General features: G+C 38.6%; 3 protein-coding genes across 4 annotated transcripts in view; 1 reads left to right on the forward strand and 2 right to left on the reverse strand.

Annotated features, from left to right (window-relative positions):
• Positions 1-313: 313 nt before the first annotated feature.
• Positions 314-4244, reverse strand: rpl35a (ribosomal protein L35a). Its single transcript, XM_016262773.1, has 5 exons — positions 4184-4244; positions 3565-3603; positions 2879-3031; positions 1361-1505; positions 314-377 (listed from the first exon to the last, which is right to left on the reverse strand). The coding sequence occupies exons 2-5, from the start codon at positions 3573-3575 to the stop codon at positions 354-356; spliced, it is 333 nt and encodes a 110-aa protein (XP_016118259.1). The 5' UTR covers positions 3576-3603; positions 4184-4244; the 3' UTR covers positions 314-353.
• On the reverse strand, positions 3589-11422 carry LOC107576241 (uncharacterized). Its single transcript, XM_016262462.1, has 6 exons — positions 11277-11422; positions 11028-11064; positions 9284-10579; positions 9069-9200; positions 6745-6876; positions 3589-3603 (listed from the first exon to the last, which is right to left on the reverse strand). The coding sequence occupies exons 1-6, from the start codon at positions 11420-11422 to the stop codon at positions 3589-3591; spliced, it is 1758 nt and encodes a 585-aa protein (XP_016117948.1).
• A 3208-nt stretch (positions 11423-14630) lies between these two features.
• The window catches only part of cstf3 (cleavage stimulation factor, 3' pre-RNA, subunit 3), a 17807-nt gene continuing 12662 nt past the window's right edge, over positions 14631-19775 (forward strand). For both annotated transcript variants that reach the window (XM_016261887.1, XM_016261893.1), the window contains exons 1-3: positions 14631-14813; positions 15542-15643; positions 15785-15880. In XM_016261887.1, the coding sequence (XP_016117373.1) occupies positions 14787-14813; positions 15542-15643; positions 15785-15880 (225 nt within the window). In that variant the 5' untranslated portion in view covers positions 14631-14786. The remainder of the gene's footprint in view (positions 14814-15541; positions 15644-15784; positions 15881-19775) is intronic.

Raw genomic sequence — 19775 nt, forward strand, 5'->3', positions numbered from 1 at the left:
TACCATGAAGTCAAATGTCCCGTCTCTGTATCCTGATCTACACTAAACCCAGACAAAATGTTCTCGTAAGTGCTCCAGTGTTGAGTAAGGAAGTGTTAATGATGAAACCTGTGATTTCCCTCAATTGTGCTCTTCTCAGTTCTTCTACAGATGGTTCAACTGGAGCATCAGTTCCTCTGCTAATCTGGCTCGATACGAACACTACAATTCTCAGACGTCGCTCTATTGAGAGAAAAAAAAAACTGGGCAGAAAATTGCAAAAGTGGTTGCAGAAACTATGCTTTGCATACTGAAGGAAGATCAGACAGGCAACTTTTTGGACCAATTGTTTATTGTCTGTACACAAAAGCAGGTTACACACGAGATGGGTACAGCATCTGAAAAACAAAAGCAAAAAATGAGTTAATTGTTGAATACTTGCAGCTTTTTTTGGAAATGAAGCATTTCATACAGTTTGCCACAAACATATTGACAGTCAACATGGCATTCAAATTACATATACATTTACAGCATCAAGTCAAGCATCAACAACTGTACAGTCCCCCTTTTTTAAACCTGAAGCAGATTGTAAAGTACAAGGGAATGCATTTGTGCCCAAACATCCTACATCAGGGCTGTCCAATCCTGCGCCTGGAGGGACACTGTCCTGCAGACTTTTAATTTAACACCTGAACCAGCCAATCAAGGTTTTACTAGGCACACAAGAAACTTCCAGGCACCGTGTGCTGTGACAAGTTGGAGCTAAACTCTGCAGGACAGTGGCCCTCCAGGACCAAGTTTGGACACCCCTGGCATACATCAAATACGACAGGATCTTCCAAAATCTCGTCAGGTGTGTTGCCACATGTGAGAGACCTACAAAACCCCACCGTGACCCTGAGGAAGGCAAAAGCACAAGACCAAGTTGCTCTAGTGACACGGTTCTTGCAATCAGTGTATTCAGAATGGTTTGTCCTCCTTTCTAGTGTAACTTTGGAGGAAATGCGGTTTCTGATGCACATTTCATTGCAGGAATATCATCAATTAATACACCTTCAATGACAAAACTTTACAATAAAGCTCAAGAGACCGCCACAAAGTTAAATTACTTGCTAAAATGCCAACAGACAAACTTGATTAAAACTTACAAGGTAGCACTAAGAGCAACATCAGCAAGACCTTTGGCGAAATTGTTAAACCAGCATGAATCATTTTTTTTGTCACTGCCACAATATAAAAGCATGCATATACTGGACAAATGAAAATGGACAGAACACACTAGCAAACACAAAATATAACCAGCCTTACAAGTCTGTAAGACTAGCAAGTACGCATTTCAGGGACAGACATTGATATTTGAAAGAAACTTTAAGACCCTTACCACACGAATCCTGTGCCCGATAGCCTTCGCTGGAAGGTTGCTCTTGAACTTGGCACGAACCATTCCACTGTTTCCATGAGCCCGTGTGACTTTACCCCAGATGACACGCGTCTTGTTGGGTTTACCGCCAGGTGTTGCGGTGTTCCTTCAGACAACATACAAAACTCACTTTAAATAACAGCGCCAACTATGGACAGAACCCAAACAAGACCATCGATAGATATGATGAAACATGTCTCTGCATGCAAATGTCAAAATATGTTCCACAATTACATTCAAACCGTCTATTAAAGGGGTCATATGATGCGATTTCAAGTTTTCCTTTCTCTTTGGAGTGTTACAAGCTGATTGTGCATAGATAAGATCCCTAAAGTTGGAAAGACTAAAGTCTCAAAACCAAAGAGATATTCTTTATCAAAGACTCTGCCACGCCCCCCTAAAACGGCTCGTTCCAACACGCCCCCACATATCTACATCACTATGTGGAAATATTAGCATAATGCGCCCAAATGTGCACGCAAAGAAAGAAGGCGTGGTTTCAGTAACCGCAGTTAGTGTTGAAGCAGCATGTCAGGGAGACGCTGTGTGTTTCTAGGCGAAAGCAAAAGCACTTTATTTGGCCTTCCGAAAGTAGATGCATTTAGGAATCTTTAAGATTACTTACAACAGAACAGCAATGCATTTTATGGACGACCGTTTCGTGAACCTAGGAGAGGAGGGCATTCTGACTTTGCTATGACAATCTGGCGCTTCTGAATCAGCTACTGTTTTGTTATTAGTTTAAGTATTTGCTATTGACTGTTCAAATGTGGAGTTTTTAGCGAGCGAGAGAGAGAGAGCATCACATCACAGTGGAGTCAGCTGTCTTAACCGTGGCTTGTGTACTGCAAACACATACCAGCTTCATCACTGTGTCTGTCACGCGACTCTGTTCCCCTTTCGGGCTCTTTCTTCACATTTATTTTGAAAGATGAAGCTCGCGATTATGGTAAGAGGCGGTACATTCCCGACGAGTGCTTGCGGTGTTCGGCCAATCACAATGCACTGGGTCAGCTGGCCAATCAGAGCAGACTGCGCTTGTCGGAAGGAGGGACTTTGTAGAAAACGAAGCGTTTGAGAGAGGCGGGGCATAGACGACCTACAATAATGTACAGTATTTGAAAAATAATGTGTTTTTTGAACATTAAAGCATGTCAACATATTCTTTTACACCAAATAATGATCCTTAAAAAAGCATCATATGACCCCTTTAATGTCAACACGGAAGTCATTCATAACCATTGAATCATCATTCATAGCCATGAAACATGACATTCAATGAGCTGAATGCCAGTGATGACCAAAAAATAAAAAACTGATTATGAAGGTTAAACATATTAGATTAAAAAAAACGTATTTTGGAAAAATACTAAAAGAAACTCAAACAGCAAAAACATGACAAACGTATTACTGACAGCAGCACAGACTCAAGTCTTTCCTCACACTCGTCCCATAAAGACTTCACTGTGCATCACTTACTTTTTTGCCTTGTAGACGTAGGCACAACGCTTGCCCAGGTAGAAGTCGACCTCGTCGCGGTTGTAGACTCCCTCGAGCTTGAGCAGAGCAGTGTGCTCACGCTGGTTCCTCAGGCCACGCTTGTAGCCAGCAAAGATGGCCTTGCTCCACAACCTAAAAGAGACACAAGGTAAAAACGCTTTATTTATTTATCTTCAGCTATATGCATGAGCCAAGCAACATTTAACCCCATAAAGTCTGACACATAGTCAAACACCTTTTTTTTTTTTAAATATAAAAGAAAAACGTTCAATTCTTGTTTGTTTTAATCATATTTGATACATCAGCATTTGTGGCTCATAAAGATATAGTGAGAATATCAAGCACACGCTGAAGAATGAGAGGGAAAATACAACTTTATCTAGAGGCACAAACTAATCAAAAATTAGATATTTCTATGACCAAAAAGTAAGATGAAATTCTAATAGCTTATATATATATATAGCAAAATATTTTTTACAATCACAGTAAAAAGCCTTTAATTGCTCAAATGTATAAACTATCAGTTAGATGGCAATGTTTGTACAACTGCTTTTTCAGCAAAGTATTGTAGTGTTAAATGGCTTTATAATATTAAATGCATTCCTGGCATCACACTGACCTACACAGCAATTCAGATTATATTTGTGACAGCTTTTATGTCTTACCTTCCTGGCATGATGATGCTTTGATCAGGTCAAATAAACCTGAGGAAAAAAATACAAGAAGCTTTAGTCTGAGCATTAGATACAGTCCCGTGTTGTTTCTAGACCTATGCAGCACATACACAATGACTACATCTTCTCTTCCTCAACGCTAGGCTGTTATGTTCTTATACGAAGCTCATAGCTGTTACTACGTCTTCGTAACAAGCGTATCACACTAGAAACCAACAAAAATGATCAACTCAAATGTATGTTTCGCCAGCACTGAGGAGAAATGAGCTCCGGATTTAGCCTGAGGCAAACAAGCATCCCACAATCCGTTCAAAATCTAAAGCATCTTATGCCGCACGAGGCAGAACTCCGCGGATTATGGACTTCAGGTCTGTTTTTATTAATACGGGTAGAAATTGTGCTTTAGTTTACATCACTTAAGGCTAAAAATGTTAACAAGCATCCCACAATCCGTTCAAAATCTAAAGCATCTTATGCCGCACGAGGCAGAACTCCGCGGATTATGGACTTCAGGTCTGTTTTTATTAATACTGGTAGAAATTGTGCTTTAGTTTACATCACTTAAGGCTAAAAATGTCACATTTTAAAAGTCGAGCTCTAAAACGCTCACCTGACTCCGTCTCAAAAATGGAGGAAAAGGCCGCTCGCACGGAACGCTGGGAAAATGTTAGCAGCGGTGTCTGAAAATGTGCCTGACTAAAATGAAAGCGTTTTTTCCCTTCCGCATTTAAATTATACAGGTGCATCTCTAAAAAAAAAATTTGAATATCGTGAAAAGTTCTTTATTTCAACTTATTTCAAAAAGTGAAACTTTCAGATTTTCTAGATTCATTAGGCTACATGTAACGTAAAACATTGCAAATCTTTTTTTTTGTTTCAGTTTTGATGATTAGAGCTTACAGCTCATGAAAGTCAAAAATCCAGTAGCCTATCTCAAAATATTAGAATATTTCCTAAGATTAATCAAAAAAAAAAAGGATTTGCAAAACAGAAAATCTCAAATTCTTTAAAGTATGTTCATTTATGCACTCAATGCTTGGTCGGGGGTCCTTTAGCACAATTCCAGCATCAGTGAGATGTGGCGTGGAAGCGATCAATCTGTGGTTCTGCTGAGGCTCTATTGAAGCACAGGTTTCTTTAATAGCGGCCTTCAGCTCATCTGTATTGTTGGATCAACTGTTTCTCATCTTTCTCTTGAAAAGATCCCATATGGGGTTCAGGTCAGGCATGTTGGCTGGCCAATCAAGCACAGTTTGACATGTCAGGGTCAGCAAAGCACTTGGAAGTGGTTTTGGCACTGTGGGCAGGTCAGAGCCGATCCTCCCTTTACGCAAAGTACACAAGCTGCGTAGGGCCCCCGAAACACCAGGGGGCCCCCTTACTCTCAAAGATGATTTAATTTTAGTTTCATTTTTGAATTTGGCCAGCGGTTATGAAAACCGCTTATGTCATTTCTTTTAATACGGTGCGCTGTCGCCCTTTCTACGTAAAAATCAGTCAAATCATGTAATGTTAATGTCATACAGTGTCTTACTCGAGACAAAAAAAAGAAACGAGTTGAAAGCGTACCGAGCCGTGGAAGAGACACCGTTTCTCAAGCGGACAAAGGCGTTTCATTCATTCATAACTCGTCATTCATAACTCGTTATTCATAATGTCTGAGTGTGGTAACTCTTGATGCACTGACTCCAGCTTCAGTCCACTCCTTGTGAAGCTCTCCCAAGTGTTTGAATCGGATTTGCTTGACAGTATATTCTCAAGCTTGTGGTCATCCCGGTTGCTTGTGCACCTTTTCCTACATATTATCTTCCTTCCAGTCAACTCTGCATTTAAAATGCTTTGATACAGCACTCTGTGAGCAGCCGCCCCCTTTCAGTAATGACCTTCTGTGACTTACCCTCCTTGTGGAGGGTGTCAATGATTGACTTCTAGTCCATTGCCAAGTCAGCAGTCTTCCCCATTATTGAGGTTTCAAAGAACAAGAGAAACCGGGAATGTATACTGTAGGGATGTTCATTTAATGAAACTCAAATTTAAATATTCTAATATTTTGAGATACTGGATTTTTGACTTTCATGAGCTGTAAGCTCTAATCATGAAAATTAAAACTAAAAAACTTTTGAAATGTTTTACTTTACATGTAATGAAGTTTAACTTACTTAACTTACTCTTAATACATTACAAAAAAACTAACTTTTTCATGATATTCTATTTTTTTAGATGCACCTGTACCACTTTTCCAGTTGCCCCTAAATCATCATCATCATCAACAACAACATAATAATAATAATAATAATAATGTGTTCTTTAATTTCGCTTTCATTTTAACCATTATATTTTTTGACAAGTGTACATATAGATCACATTTTCACAAATTATTTCTATTATTTATTTCTTTATTTGTACATATATTTCTATACCTTAAAACAAAGTGCTAAATGTTAACAAATGTAAATGAATTACAAAAAATAGAGAAAGCGAGAGAGCACCAAGGTGTCTGTGTTCAAAAGAAATAATGTAGGCTATTTTTATTAAATTGTATTGTACTAAAGATTGCATGGAGTATGAAGAAATAGGCTGGTGGTGACTGTTGTCCTTCTTCCTTGTTCTACTTCTGATAAATGACCCAGAAGTATCAAAATCAACCTGGTGACTGACAGATCATTAGACTGTAGTCAAACATCTTTGTATTATTGTGAGATACAAATTCACGACTCATGACAGTCGTTTTACAGGTCATTTATGAGCTTCAAAATTACAATCATGTGCTCCGACATTTTTTCTGGCCTGACTAAAAGGGTGATGTATCTGCTCTTGTTGTGTTCACATTTTCAAAGGACTATTCCTCTTAGAAAAATAAAATTTTTTGCTTGTAAAGTTCGTCATTGTTTGGTCTTCCAAGTGGTGCAGATAGACATATTGTCCATAATGCTGCAAATGTTATATATATGAACCCAGCAGGTTGCTTTTACATCATTTGCAAATATCTAAGGACATTAGAGCACTAATGATCTCTAATGAGTCTCATATTTAGGGGCTCCGTCAGCCTTTCCTGTGCAGCCAGTCCTGCTGTTGCAAACTCAAGCAGCAATGTTTTCTTTGGGGGCAAAAAAAAAATGCACTTGCGGACCAAAATCATGTAAGATACTTTATTTTCATGGAAAAGGAAACCGTGAACCCTGAAAATGACTTCTTCTTTTTGGGTTCTGGAGCTGTTGTATTTCCATCTGCGCTCTCCTCTGTTGTTTCCTCATCATCATCCTTGTTCTGGCTGTCCTTCTTGGATCTGAAAGGATTCTTAAGCTGCAAGCAAATGACAAAACAGACTTTATTTCAATAAATAAGCAGAGATATTAGGTAGCACACTTATACAGAGGAGAAATAACCTTTTTAAGGACGTTCGATTTCATCATCTTTAACTTCTCTCTGAAGGTCAATTCTGGTAGATCCTCCTGTATTGACACGTCGTGACTCTTCCGTTCAGTCTTGACAGATTCACTTGATGGAAATCTCTTTGCCAGCAAGTCAAAAGCTTGACTGACCAGCAGCTCTGTCAGATGATCCACCACTTTCAGACCGAAATCCTCTTCTTTGATGATGAAGGGCATCACTGGAGTATTTTCAGGGAGCGTCGCAGGGCAGGGGAAAGCGGAGGACACAAAAAGCCGCTGCACAAGTTCCTCCACAAAATAATGAAGAAAGTCTATAGCTGCCATTCTGACCTCCTTCGAGACACTCGTCTTGCATCGTAAGACGCAGTTCATTAAATCTGCGAGTCTTTGATGCAGACGCTCTGAGGCTGCGTAACTATTGTCCTGCGAGCTGAAGTGACCGCTGCACTTCGACATATATAGAGCGGTCATCAGTGAATCAAATAAGGTGGTAAAGCGTACCGAGCCGTGGAAGAGACACCGTTTCTCAAGCGGACAAAGGCGTTTCATTCATTCATAACTCGTCATTCATAACTCGTTATTCATAATGTCTGAGTGTGGTAACTCTTGATGCACTGACTCCAGCTTCAGTCCACTCCTTGTGAAGCTCTCCCAAGTGTTTGAATCGGATTTGCTTGACAGTATATTCTCAAGCTTGTGGTCATCCCGGTTGCTTGTGCACCTTTTCCTACATATTATCTTCCTTCCAGTCAACTCTGCATTTAAAATGCTTTGATACAGCACTCTGTGAGCAGCCGCCCCCTTTCAGTAATGACCTTCTGTGACTTACCCTCCTTGTGGAGGGTGTCAATGATTGACTTATAGTCCATTGCCAAGTCAGCAGTCTTCCCCATTATTGAGGTTTCAAAGAACAAGAGAAACCGGGAATGTATACTGTAGGGATGTTCATTTAATGAAACTCAAATTTAAATATTCTAATATTTTGAGATACTGGATTTTTGACTTTCATGAGCTGTAAGCTCTAATCATGAAAATTAAAACTAAAAAACTTTTGAAATGTTTTACTTTACATGTAATGAAGTTTAACTTACTTAACTTACTCTTAATACATTACAAAAAAACTAACTTTTTCATGATATTCTATTTTTTTAGATGCACCTGTACCACTTTTCCAGTTGCCCCTAAATCATCATCATCATCAACAACAACATAATAATAATAATAATAATAATGTGTTCTTTAATTTCGCTTTCATTTTAACCATTATATTTTTTGACAAGTGTACATATAGATCACATTTTCACAAATTATTTCTATTATTTATTTCTTTATTTGTACATATATTTCTATACCTTAAAACAAAGTGCTAAATGTTAACAAATGTAAATGAATTACAAAAAATAGAGAAAGCGAGAGAGCACCAAGGTGTCTGTGTTCAAAAGAAATAATGTAGGCTATTTTTATTAAATTGTATTGTACTAAAGATTGCATGGAGTATGAAGAAATAGGCTGGTGGTGACTGTTGTCCTTCTTCCTTGTTCTACTTCTGATAAATGACCCAGAAGTATCAAAATCAACCTGGTGACTGACAGATCATTAGACTGTAGTCAAACATCTTTGTATTATTGTGAGATACAAATTCACGACTCATGACAGTCGTTTTACAGGTCATTTATGAGCTTCAAAATTACAATCATGTGCTCCGACATTTTTTCTGGCCTGACTAAAAGGGTGATGTATCTGCTCTTGTTGTGTTCACATTTTCAAAGGACTATTCCTCTTAGAAAAATAAAATTTTTTGCTTGTAAAGTTCGTCATTGTTTGGTCTTCCAAGTGGTGCAGATAGACATATTGTCCATAATGCTGCAGATGTTATATATATGAACCCAGCAGGTTGCTTTTACATCATTTGCAAATATCTAAGGACATTAGAGCACTAATGATCTCTAATGAGTCTCATATTTAGGGGCTCCGTCAGCCTTTCCTGTGCAGCCAGTCCTGCTGTTGCAAACTCAAGCAGCAATGTTTTCTTTGGGGGCAAAAAAAAAATGCACTTGCGGACCAAAATCATGTAAGATACTTTATTTTCATGGAAAAGGAAACCGTGAACCCTGAAAATGACTTCTTCTTTTTGGGTTCTGGAGCTGTTGTATTTCCATCTGCGCTCTCCTCTGTTGTTTCCTCATCATCATCCTTGTTCTGGCTGTCCTTCTTGGATCTGAAAGGATTCTTAAGCTGCAAGCAAATGACAAAACAGACTTTATTTCAATAAATAAGCAGAGATATTAGGTAGCACACTTATACAGAGGAGAAATAACCTTTTTAAGGACGTTCGATTTCATCATCTTTAACTTCTCTCTGAAGGTCAATTCTGGTAGATCCTCCTGTATTGACACGTCGTGACTCTTCCGTTCAGTCTTGACAGATTCACTTGATGGAAATCTCTTTGCCAGCAAGTCAAAAGCTTGACTGACCAGCAGCTCTGTCAGATGATCCACCACTTTCAGACCGAAATCCTCTTCTTTGATGATGAAGGGCATCACTGGAGTATTTTCAGGGAGCGTCGCAGGGCAGGGGAAAGCGGAGGACACAAAAAGCCGCTGCACAAGTTCCTCCACAAAATAATGAAGAAAGTCTATAGCTGCCATTCTGACCTCCTTCGAGACACTCGTCTTGCATCGTAAGACGCAGTTCATTAAATCTGCGAGTCTTTGATGCAGACGCTCTGAGGCTGCGTAACTATTGTCCTGCGAGCTGAAGTGACCGCTGCACTTCGACATATATAGAGCGGTCATCAGTGAATCAAATAAGGTGGTCTTTGGCTTGTCACTGCCTGCGGGATGATTTGATTCCAGCAGGATGAGTGACATTCCTCCTTCAGATGACTCAAAAGTCGGCCTCAGAACTGGGACAGGCCCGGTTTCCCATGTTCTGGATGCTGCAGTGGGATTGTTTGACCAGGCGCTAATGACATCCTCCACAATGTAGTCAATTACATTACTTGTGACCTCCACCCAATGGCTCGGGCTGAGAGCGCATGGGAGTTTGCCTTCTATTGCTGCAAGAACCGTGCCGATGGCTGTCGTGGCCACTGCGCGGGATATGTGACAATGTAAAACACTCAGCTTTCGGATGACACCACTGATCAGTAACTCCCCAATATCAGTGCAGGAATCGTTGGGGCGGAAGTAAACGAAGCATGGTGACGAGGCTGCGTTGATCTTCAGGACGCTGTTGTGCATCACCACATTCACCCGGTGAAGAACTTCCTCCAGCACAATACCAGCGAGTTCAGAGGAACGCGAGTTGTCTTTACCCAGAGAGTCGCTGAAATCGCAGTCAGCGCTGCTGAGGAGACCATCCACCGTGATCCCAAAAAGAGATTCAAGCGGATACACATATGGAAGTTGTTCCATCTTCAGGATCACTGGTCTTTCTGATGTGTCCTGATGATTATCCTCAGTGGATGAGGACGTTGATGGCCTGTTTGAGTTTACAACTGCAGACGGAGTCATTCCTACTATCGTAGACAGTTTTGGTATTAAATCAGTTGTAGTTGTGGCAGCTGATGTTACAATGGAAGTCAGCATTTGATAGATTTGCTGTCTGGAGAACTGTGTGGAAAAAAGCAAAATGAGTTTTAGGTCTCATTACGCAAACTTGTTTTTAGCACTTTAAGTTTATGTTAGGTTATGGTTAGGGTATATTCAGATCCATAGATCATTTGCTTTGTTCCAAAACACAGGGTGACATTTCAAAGTAAATGTGTTCATACCAAATATGTTTATGCAAGTCACATGTGAGTAAAACCATCATCCTCTGCTAACAGCAATCATCCATGGATTAGCTGGCATTACACACACATACTCAAATGCATAAAATACTCAAATTCCTGTTCTAACTGAAAAATTACATGTATCATTTTAAACCTTGCAGATTTCCATATCACAAAATGAATGAATAACTCCAACTTGCAACTACTATAAATATATCCAGCTTTATCCGCATACATTCACAGTACACTTTTATAGTGTATTAATTAATGTGGAAAAGTAGACTTACCGGGTAGCTTAATGCTGCCTGTATCGCTTCCAAATTCCTGAAAAATAGACAATTGTTAATATAATATAATATAATATAATATAATATAATATAATATAATATACCTTAAATAGGAGAAGCAGTTTAGAATAGAATAGACCCTACATAGGCAGATTGGAAAATGCATGGATGGATAATATAATTATATTAAAAGAGTATAACAGTATAGAACATAATAGAATATAATAGAATTATAAAGAACAGACATACTGTTCTGTCAAATTCCACATAAAGTTGCAGATGACTGACTGCAAAGTGACATCCTTCAACGGTGGTACAGCAAGTTGTGCAGCTAAACGGGCCGCAAAAGCCAGTTCTCTGTAATTGTCTGGCTGAACTCTATTATCACAAGCCATTGTTATCACAAGCCACTATAATCCAACACTAATTACAGTAAATTTCCAATTTCTAGATGAATGTGGCTCATGGACTCCTGCAGCTTCATTAATAGTGCACTGGCTGTGACATTAGTGTGTGATGCTGATACTGACAGACGTTCTAATGGAATGTTCGTGGAATTCAGACGGCTGCTTGAGGAATGCACATACATGTATACTCTATATATATGATTGTTTTTAAATATACTTAATAAATACTCTGACAATGTGGTATTTAATCGATTTGTAAACAAAATGTAAAAAAAAAAAGTAATTTCATGGACATTGGTTGTACTGGAATACTTTATACCTGACTGAATAGTGACATATTAGGTGAATATGTTTCACTGTTTACAGGAATATATTTTTATTGTATTACAAAATAGTGATTTCGACAATACATAAACAAACCCATAGATGCAATTCGTGTTAATGAACAGTAAATAAGATTACTTATGTGTACTTATTTGTATAAAGCTTATTATGCAGCTTTGTCTGTTTACATGACTGGTATAATAGTAAATGTAGGCTAAATAGCTTCCCTTCCAAACAAGCTAGTAATTTAAAGGGGTCATATGATGTTGCTAAAAATAACATTATTTTGTGTATTTGGTGTAATGAAATGTGTTTATGGGGTTTAAAGTAAAAAAAAACACATTATTTTCCACATACTGTACATTATTGTTTCTCCTGTATGCCCCGCCTTTCTGAAACGCGTCGATGTTTACAAAGCTCATCGGTCTGAAAAGCGAGGTGTTCTCTGATTGGCCAGCTATCCAGTGCGTTGTAATTGGCTGAATACCTCAAGCGTGTGACGGAAATGTTACGCCCCTCACCATACTGTGATGCCGTGTCCCTGAGCGATGAGACAAAAACATTAAAACCCATTATAAACGAGGCATTAGTTGCATCCAGTGGGGACATAATTACGGATTATAATGACTTATACTGTCTTTTTTTACGCGTTGCGTTGCATCGCGCCGCGTAAACATAAAACCATGTCTGCATTTGTGATCGGAGAAATCACAAACAAGTGCTACTCTACACTGCCCAAAACTCGCGTTTGAATCATCAGTGGCAAATTCTTTAAATTAAAATGTACTTACAGTCTGTGAATCAGAACAGCCGGCATTGTGGTCTACTCTCCCAGGATCAGGAAACAGTCCTCCATAAAATGTGCTGCACACATCTGAATATTTGGGTTGAACTGTTCTGGAACAGTGTTGTAAATACAACTTAACCACTGATTTCTAGTCGTGTCCTCTTTTGGAAGACCAAACGAAGTAGTTTCGCTTTCACAACGAAACACAGCGTCACACACGGCGAGCTAGAGTGAGCAGAGAATATAATATAATATAATATAATATAATATAATATAATATAATATAATATACCTTAAATAGGAGAAGCAGTTTAGAATAGAATAGACCCTACATAGGCAGATTGGAAAATGCATGGATGGATAATATAATTATATTAAAAGAGTATAACAGTATAGAACATAATAGAATATAATAGAATTATAAAGAACAGACATACTGTTCTGTCAAATTCCACATAAAGTTGCAGATGACTGACTGAAAAGTGACATCCTTCAACGGTGGTACAGCAAGTTGTGCAGCTAAACGGGCCGCAAAAGCCAGTTCTCTGTAATTGTCTGGCTGAACTCTATTATCACAAGCCATTGTTATCACAAGCCACTATAATCCAACACTAATTACAGTAAATTTCCAATTTCTAGATGAATGTGGCTCATGGACTCCTGCAGCTTCATTAATAGTGCACTGGCTGTGACATTAGTGTGTGATGCTGATACTGACAGACGTTCTAATGGAATGTTCGTGGAATTCAGACGGCTGCTTGAGGAATGCACATACATGTATACTCTATATATATGATTGTTTTTAAATATACTTAATAAATACTCTGACAATGTGGTATTTAATCGATTTGTAAACAAAATGTAAAAAAAAAAAGTAATTTCATGGACATTGGTTGTACTGGAATACTTTATACCTGACTGAATAGTGACATATTAGGTGAATATGTTTCACTGTTTACAGGAATATATTTTTATTGTATTACAAAATAGTGATTTCGACAATACATAAACAAACCCATAGATGCAATTCGTGTTAATGAACAGTAAATAAGATTACTTATGTGTACTTATTTGTATAAAGCTTATTATGCAGCTTTGTCTGTTTACATGACTGGTATAATAGTAAATGTAGGCTAAATAGCTTCCCTTCCAAACAAGCTAGTAATTTAAAGGGGTCATATGATGTTGCTAAAAATAACATTATTTTGTGTATTTGGTGTAATGAAATGTGTTTATGGGGTTTAAAGTAAAAAAAAACACATTATTTTCCACATACTGTACATTATTGTTTCTCCTGTATGCCCCGCCTTTCTGAAACGCGTCGATGTTTACAAAGCTCATCGGTCTGAAAAGCGAGGTGTTCTCTGATTGGCCAGCTATCCAGTGCGTTGTAATTGGCTGAATACCTCAAGCGTGTGACGGAAATGTTACGCCCCTCACCATACTGTGATGCCGTGTCCCTGAGCGATGAGACAAAAACATTAAAACCCATTATAAACGAGGCATTAGTTGCATCCAGTGGGGACATAATTACGGATTATAATGACTTATACTGTCTTTTTTTACGCGTTGCGTTGCATCGCGCCGCGTAAACATAAAACCATGTCTGCATTTGTGATCGGAGAAATCACAAACAAGTGCTACTCTACACTGCCCAAAACTCGCGTTTGAATCATCAGTGGCAAATTCTTTAAATTAAAATGCCACATCGTGACGTAGACATGTGGGGGCGTGTTAGAACCAGCCGTTTTAGGTAGGCGTGGCTGACTCTTAACTTTTATAAAGAATATCTCTTTGGATTTGAGACTTTAGTCTTTGCAACTTTACAGCTCTTCTTTATGCACCAAGAGCTTTCTCCAAAGAGAAAGGAAAAATCAAAATCGCATCATATGACCCCTTTAAAACATGACACATACTGAACTAACTTCAAGAAATACATTTGTTTTTAAGAAGGCTTCATCCTTCAATGCATAACCATATTTCGAATGTATTATTATTATTATTATTATCGACCAGTCAGTTTCATTTCTAGCGACTTTTATTTTGAAGTAAATCGTTTCCGATGGGCGTGGCTCCGTGCCGCTTGCTCTGCTGCCATTTTAGTGCGCGGTGAGAGGCGAGCGGCCGCACAAAGAGTCTGCACAAATAAACAATGCTGCAATAATCACGGTCTGCGCTTAGTTTATCTGGGATAGTTGAGCAGTCGACGTTTCTTTACTCGGATCGCACTCGTGTTCCATCATGTCCACCGAAGCTCCTCCGGACCAGGTAAAGTCAAGACATGATATGTGGAGTGTTTGGGATCAAGCGCTCGTGTTTGCGGCCTAACTGTTGAGAGCGCTCCTGAAGCAGACTGCTGTGTCGATGTTTTCGTGTTTACAGCACGTCTATCGTAGAAAGCGTCGAGTGTGTGCGCAGCGTTGGCTTTGCATTACTGTAATAAGTGAAATTGTGGAGGTAGTAGAATAGAGAAACGTTGACGTAACGCTGTTCCTCAGGTGAATGGCGACTGCAGCGCAACACCACGATGCCATTGTTTGTTAGCGTTACTTTCACTCAGAGTTAGTTACTTACTGATATCACACAACAACGAGACTTTTAATTATCCTTGAGTATTTTAAAATAAGTTGGCTTTTGGTGTGAAAATGTTCTCTTTAAAGGCAGCTTTTGTATTTGGCAACAGTTGTATTTCAACTAGGAGCTCTGTTGTTAAACGTGTTTTTAGTGGTTTTAAATCCTCAAGTCCTCAGTATTGCACAGTCCCTAAGTTACCTGTGTTTTTTAGTAGACCCACCTGGTTTATGTCGTCAGTTTTCTATCATTAGTAGAGACTCAAAGACCTGAGCTTAATTTGAGAGATTTGCAATACTTCATGGCAAAGATTGAGAACCATTAACATAGTAGTTCTGCTCATGTCCAAAATATGAATATGTACTAATTTCCCCCAGTGTCACCTGTTGCACATTCATATCACACGTTTCTATTTCCCTCAACAGGCGGCAGAGTACATCCCAGAGAAGGTGAAGAAAGCAGAGAAGAAGTTGGAAGAAAATCCATATGACCTCGACGCTTGGAGCATACTGATTCGTGAAGCACAGGTTTAGTGACACAGGGTTGCATTCCTTTTTACCTGGGGTAACGTGTTTTGGGAGGGAACGGGGGTCTGATGCTGTCTCATGTAAACGGTCTTTGGGACGTACCTTATGATTCTGTATGTAAATGAATTTTACTTCTTTTAGAATCAACCCATAGACAAAGCAAGGAAGACATATGAGCGACTTGTCGCCCAGTTTCCCAGTTCGGGCAGATTCTGGAAGCTATACATTGAAGCTGAGGTTATACTTTATTTTAATTAAATATTTTTTCTAATCTGTGCATGACCATGCTTCTCCCCGTTTTGATCAACAATGTGATATTCACACAACACCAACAATGCACAATAATCTCAAGGGAAACTCATAGCTTGTATCATTAGGGGTTCTCAAGTCATTCTTTTCCTTATTTTTTTCAGTTTTATGAGGTGATATTGTTGCATGTTTTATCTGCAACAGCATTAAAACAATTTTAATGGTATTGGAGTGCTTTAGCCTTTATTACTTGTGTCAATTTCTTGCCTCCTGTGTCATTTCTTTGAGGTTGTTGTGGTTTGTTTCAAATTAATTATTCAAGATTTTGTCCATATTAGTGTCTATTTTTCTATAGTCCCTCATTCCATTTTATACATGTGAGTCGTAGTCTAGCATGCACACTAGTTCTCACATTAACTAGTTTGTCTAAATCATGAGGCAAGTTATACGGTGTTTTGCAAGTGTACACTCGCCACCACAAAATGCAACACCTGGCCACATACTTGTACATTTCAAGGTATTTCTTGTAAGGCAATATAAAAAAAAAAGCATTATACATTTCATATGTAGGTGTGCGGTTTAGGAACAGATTAATTATTGTAATGGTAAGTATCTTGCATGTAACATTTAGGTGCACACATTTAATTCAACTAACTTCACATTAACTACTGCAGTCACTTTTTATAGATTTTTGTTTTTGCCCATTAAATTGGCAAATCATATTTTTTCTCTGGGTATAAATGAAGTCATACCACTAAGAAAGATGAATGTGTAACTTATTTTTTTTATACTCTTACAAATTTTTGGTGGAGGGTGGTTGTAATTTTTTTTCTTTCTGCCTAGTTGATCGTTACAGTTGACCTTTGCCCCACCCTAAAACATTGACCAATCCCACCTTTGCAAATGTTATTGTCCACAATTCTCTCAAATAAGCTTTTGCTCTTTCCTAATATAAAGTTAAGAAGGAAATTACCCAAAAATGTTAATGCTTTTGGTGAAACCCCGTACACCGAAGAGTTTCACATTTTCCAAACCAAAACTGTCAGGCTTCATTCTCAAAGAAATATGTATAATATCAAGAAAATAACCTACATTTGCTTTAAGATAAGTTAATGTTACTAGCTTGATGTCATTTTTGTAGTCATTAGTTTCAACAGTTTGCTGAAATATTGTGAATGCATTGTAGAAACGTTTCAAACAATTCCGTTCAGTTACTCTATCACTTGTAATCACTTTAAAAAATAACTTTTGAGTTGAAGTGTTTGCGTCAATTTTGATTTGCAGTCTCAACAGTTTTTAAAGAGATAGTCCCAAAAATGAAAATTACCCCATGATTTACTCACCCTCAAGCCATCCTAGGTGTATATGACATTCTTCTTTCAGACTAATACAATCAGTTATATTAAATAATGTCCAGGCTATTCCACGCTGTATAATGGGACTGGATGGTATAGCCCAAAATTTGAAGTCCAAAAAATGGACCCATCCATTATAAAGGAAAGAAAAATATCCATATTTACAACTTTATAAACCTTAATCTCTAGCTTCCGCTAACTGTCGTACGCTCGTTCACGAGAGAGTGGCGTCCAGCGGATGACGTAGCATAAGCTCCGGTGAGAATATGCTAGTCTCGCAAGAAACAAGTTTTGTTTATACAGCAATGGCAAACCAATGTCCTCTTGGCTTATATCGAAATCCTCCGACATTTTTATTTACAAATCCTCGTTTTGTACTACTAATTCGTGACCGGTGTTTTGATTTGCTCTCTCCTCTGCGCATCCGCGTTCGTCACCACGTTTGCCTACGTGCTACGTCATCCGCTAGACGCCAGTCTCTCGTGAACGCTCGCACGACAGTTAGCGGAAGCTAGAGATTAAGATTTAAAAAGTTGTAAATATGGATATTTTTCTTACACAAACGCATTGCGTCGCTTCAGAAGGCCTTTATTAACCTCTGGAGCCGTGTGGACTTTTATAATGGATGGGTGCAATTTTTTGGACTTGCACCCATCCACTACCATCCACTCCCATTATAAAGCATGGATTAGCCTGGACATTATTTAGCATAACTCCGATTGTATTCGTCTGAAAGAAGAATGTCATGTACACCTAGGATGGCTTGAGGGTGAGTATGCATGGGGTAATTTTAATTTTTGTGTGAACTAACCCTTTAATCGTTACTGCATCCAAAAGATAAAATGCACCAATTGGGATGGATCTTAGTGAAGTGGCAGTTAGGATTGTATTTCAAATGGCATATCCACAATTTTTTTATCCAAATAGAGACCTCACCATGGATAGCATGTCCAAATAATTGGAGAGCTGTTTATTTTTAGTTTTCTATCCGTTTTCTTAGTTTCAGATCCCCAATTGTGATTTCCATCCACCCCCACCCGCTAAGCCTAACCCGATTTTTGCTGTTATCACCTGGATTTAACTTTAAAAGGGTCTGAAAATTCTATTTAATGTGATTCATTATACTCAATTGAGGTAGTATTCACCTTATTTTGCAATGTGAAGCTGTTTTCTTTAAATGTGCAAGCCTTCAGATTTACTAGGCACTATAGGTAAATAACTTGAAGAATAACGAAGTGCTGTAAACAGTAACTACCATCCACTCCCATTATAAAGCATGGATTAGCCTGGACATTATTTAGCATAACTCCGATTGTATTCGTCTGAAAGAAGAATGTCATGTACACCTAGGATGGCTTGAGGGTGAGTATGCATGGGGTAATTTTAATTTTTGTGTGAACTAACCCTTTAATCGTTACTGCATCCAAAAGATAAAATGCACCAATTGGGATGGATCTTAGTGAAGTGGCAGTTAGGATTGTATTTCAAATGGCATATCCACAATTTTTTTTATCCAAATAGAGACCTCACCATGGATAGCATGTCCAAATAATTGGAGCGCTGTTTATTTTTAGTTTTCTATCCGTTTTCTTAGTTTCAGATCCCCAATTGTGATTTCCATCCACCCCCACCCGCTAAGCCTAACCCGATTTTTGCTGTTATCACCTGGATTTAACTTTAAAAGGGTCTGAAAATTCTATTTAATGTGATTCATTATACTCAATTGAGGTAGTATTCACCTTATTTTGCAATGTGAAGCTGTTTTCTTTAAATGTGCAAGCCTTCAGATTTACTAGGCACTATAGGTAAATAACTTGAAGAATAACGAAGTGCTGTAAACAGTAAAAGTGCTACAAACCAGTGTGTTTATAATTGTCATAATGAATTTTTTTTTTTTTTAACCCCCGTTTGCAATAGCAAGCAACATAACAGACTGTGTTTGTGCAGCTAAAATAACGGGAAGTCAAGGGCACCGGAAAGCCTTGCACATTCAGGCTGCTCTTTAGTCAGAAATAAGGTGGATATTAGAACAATGAAGAACAAATCACGTAGGTTTTTATGCACTGATCTGGATCAGATTACTTGCAGTATGATTGAGTATTTCCAATCATGAAAATAATTGCTGTTTGATTATTCTTCAAGCTTCTCCACCCTTAGTCAAAACTGCTTGGTTTTGAGAAAACTGTTCTTTTTACCCCTACTGTAATAAAATGCACTGTTAACAAGTTTGGCTTGTCGTTGTAATGTGCATTGTAATTTGTGTCAGTGAGTGTGTGTGCATGCGTGCGTCTGTCCGAGGCATGGAGACAGCAGTCCCGCAGTGATCGTGCCCCAGAGCCATTCTGCCTCAATACCAGTATTTTTCACACTGTCATGCTGAGTTTTGATTTCATTTGGAGCTGTTGAGAGGTTGGTTAAGTATGTCAGGCTGTCACCATTTGCCCTGGAGCACAGACACTCTGCCAGCCGCCTCTTACAGCTGATCTCAGCGATATTACTGCGATTTAACGTTATGAAGGTCCACAAAG

This window comes from Sinocyclocheilus grahami, unplaced genomic scaffold (genome assembly GCF_001515645.1).
Source record: "Sinocyclocheilus grahami isolate Dianchi unplaced genomic scaffold, SAMN03320097.WGS_v1.1 scaffold31.1, whole genome shotgun sequence".
Taxonomy (NCBI): domain Eukaryota; kingdom Metazoa; phylum Chordata; class Actinopteri; order Cypriniformes; family Cyprinidae; genus Sinocyclocheilus; species Sinocyclocheilus grahami.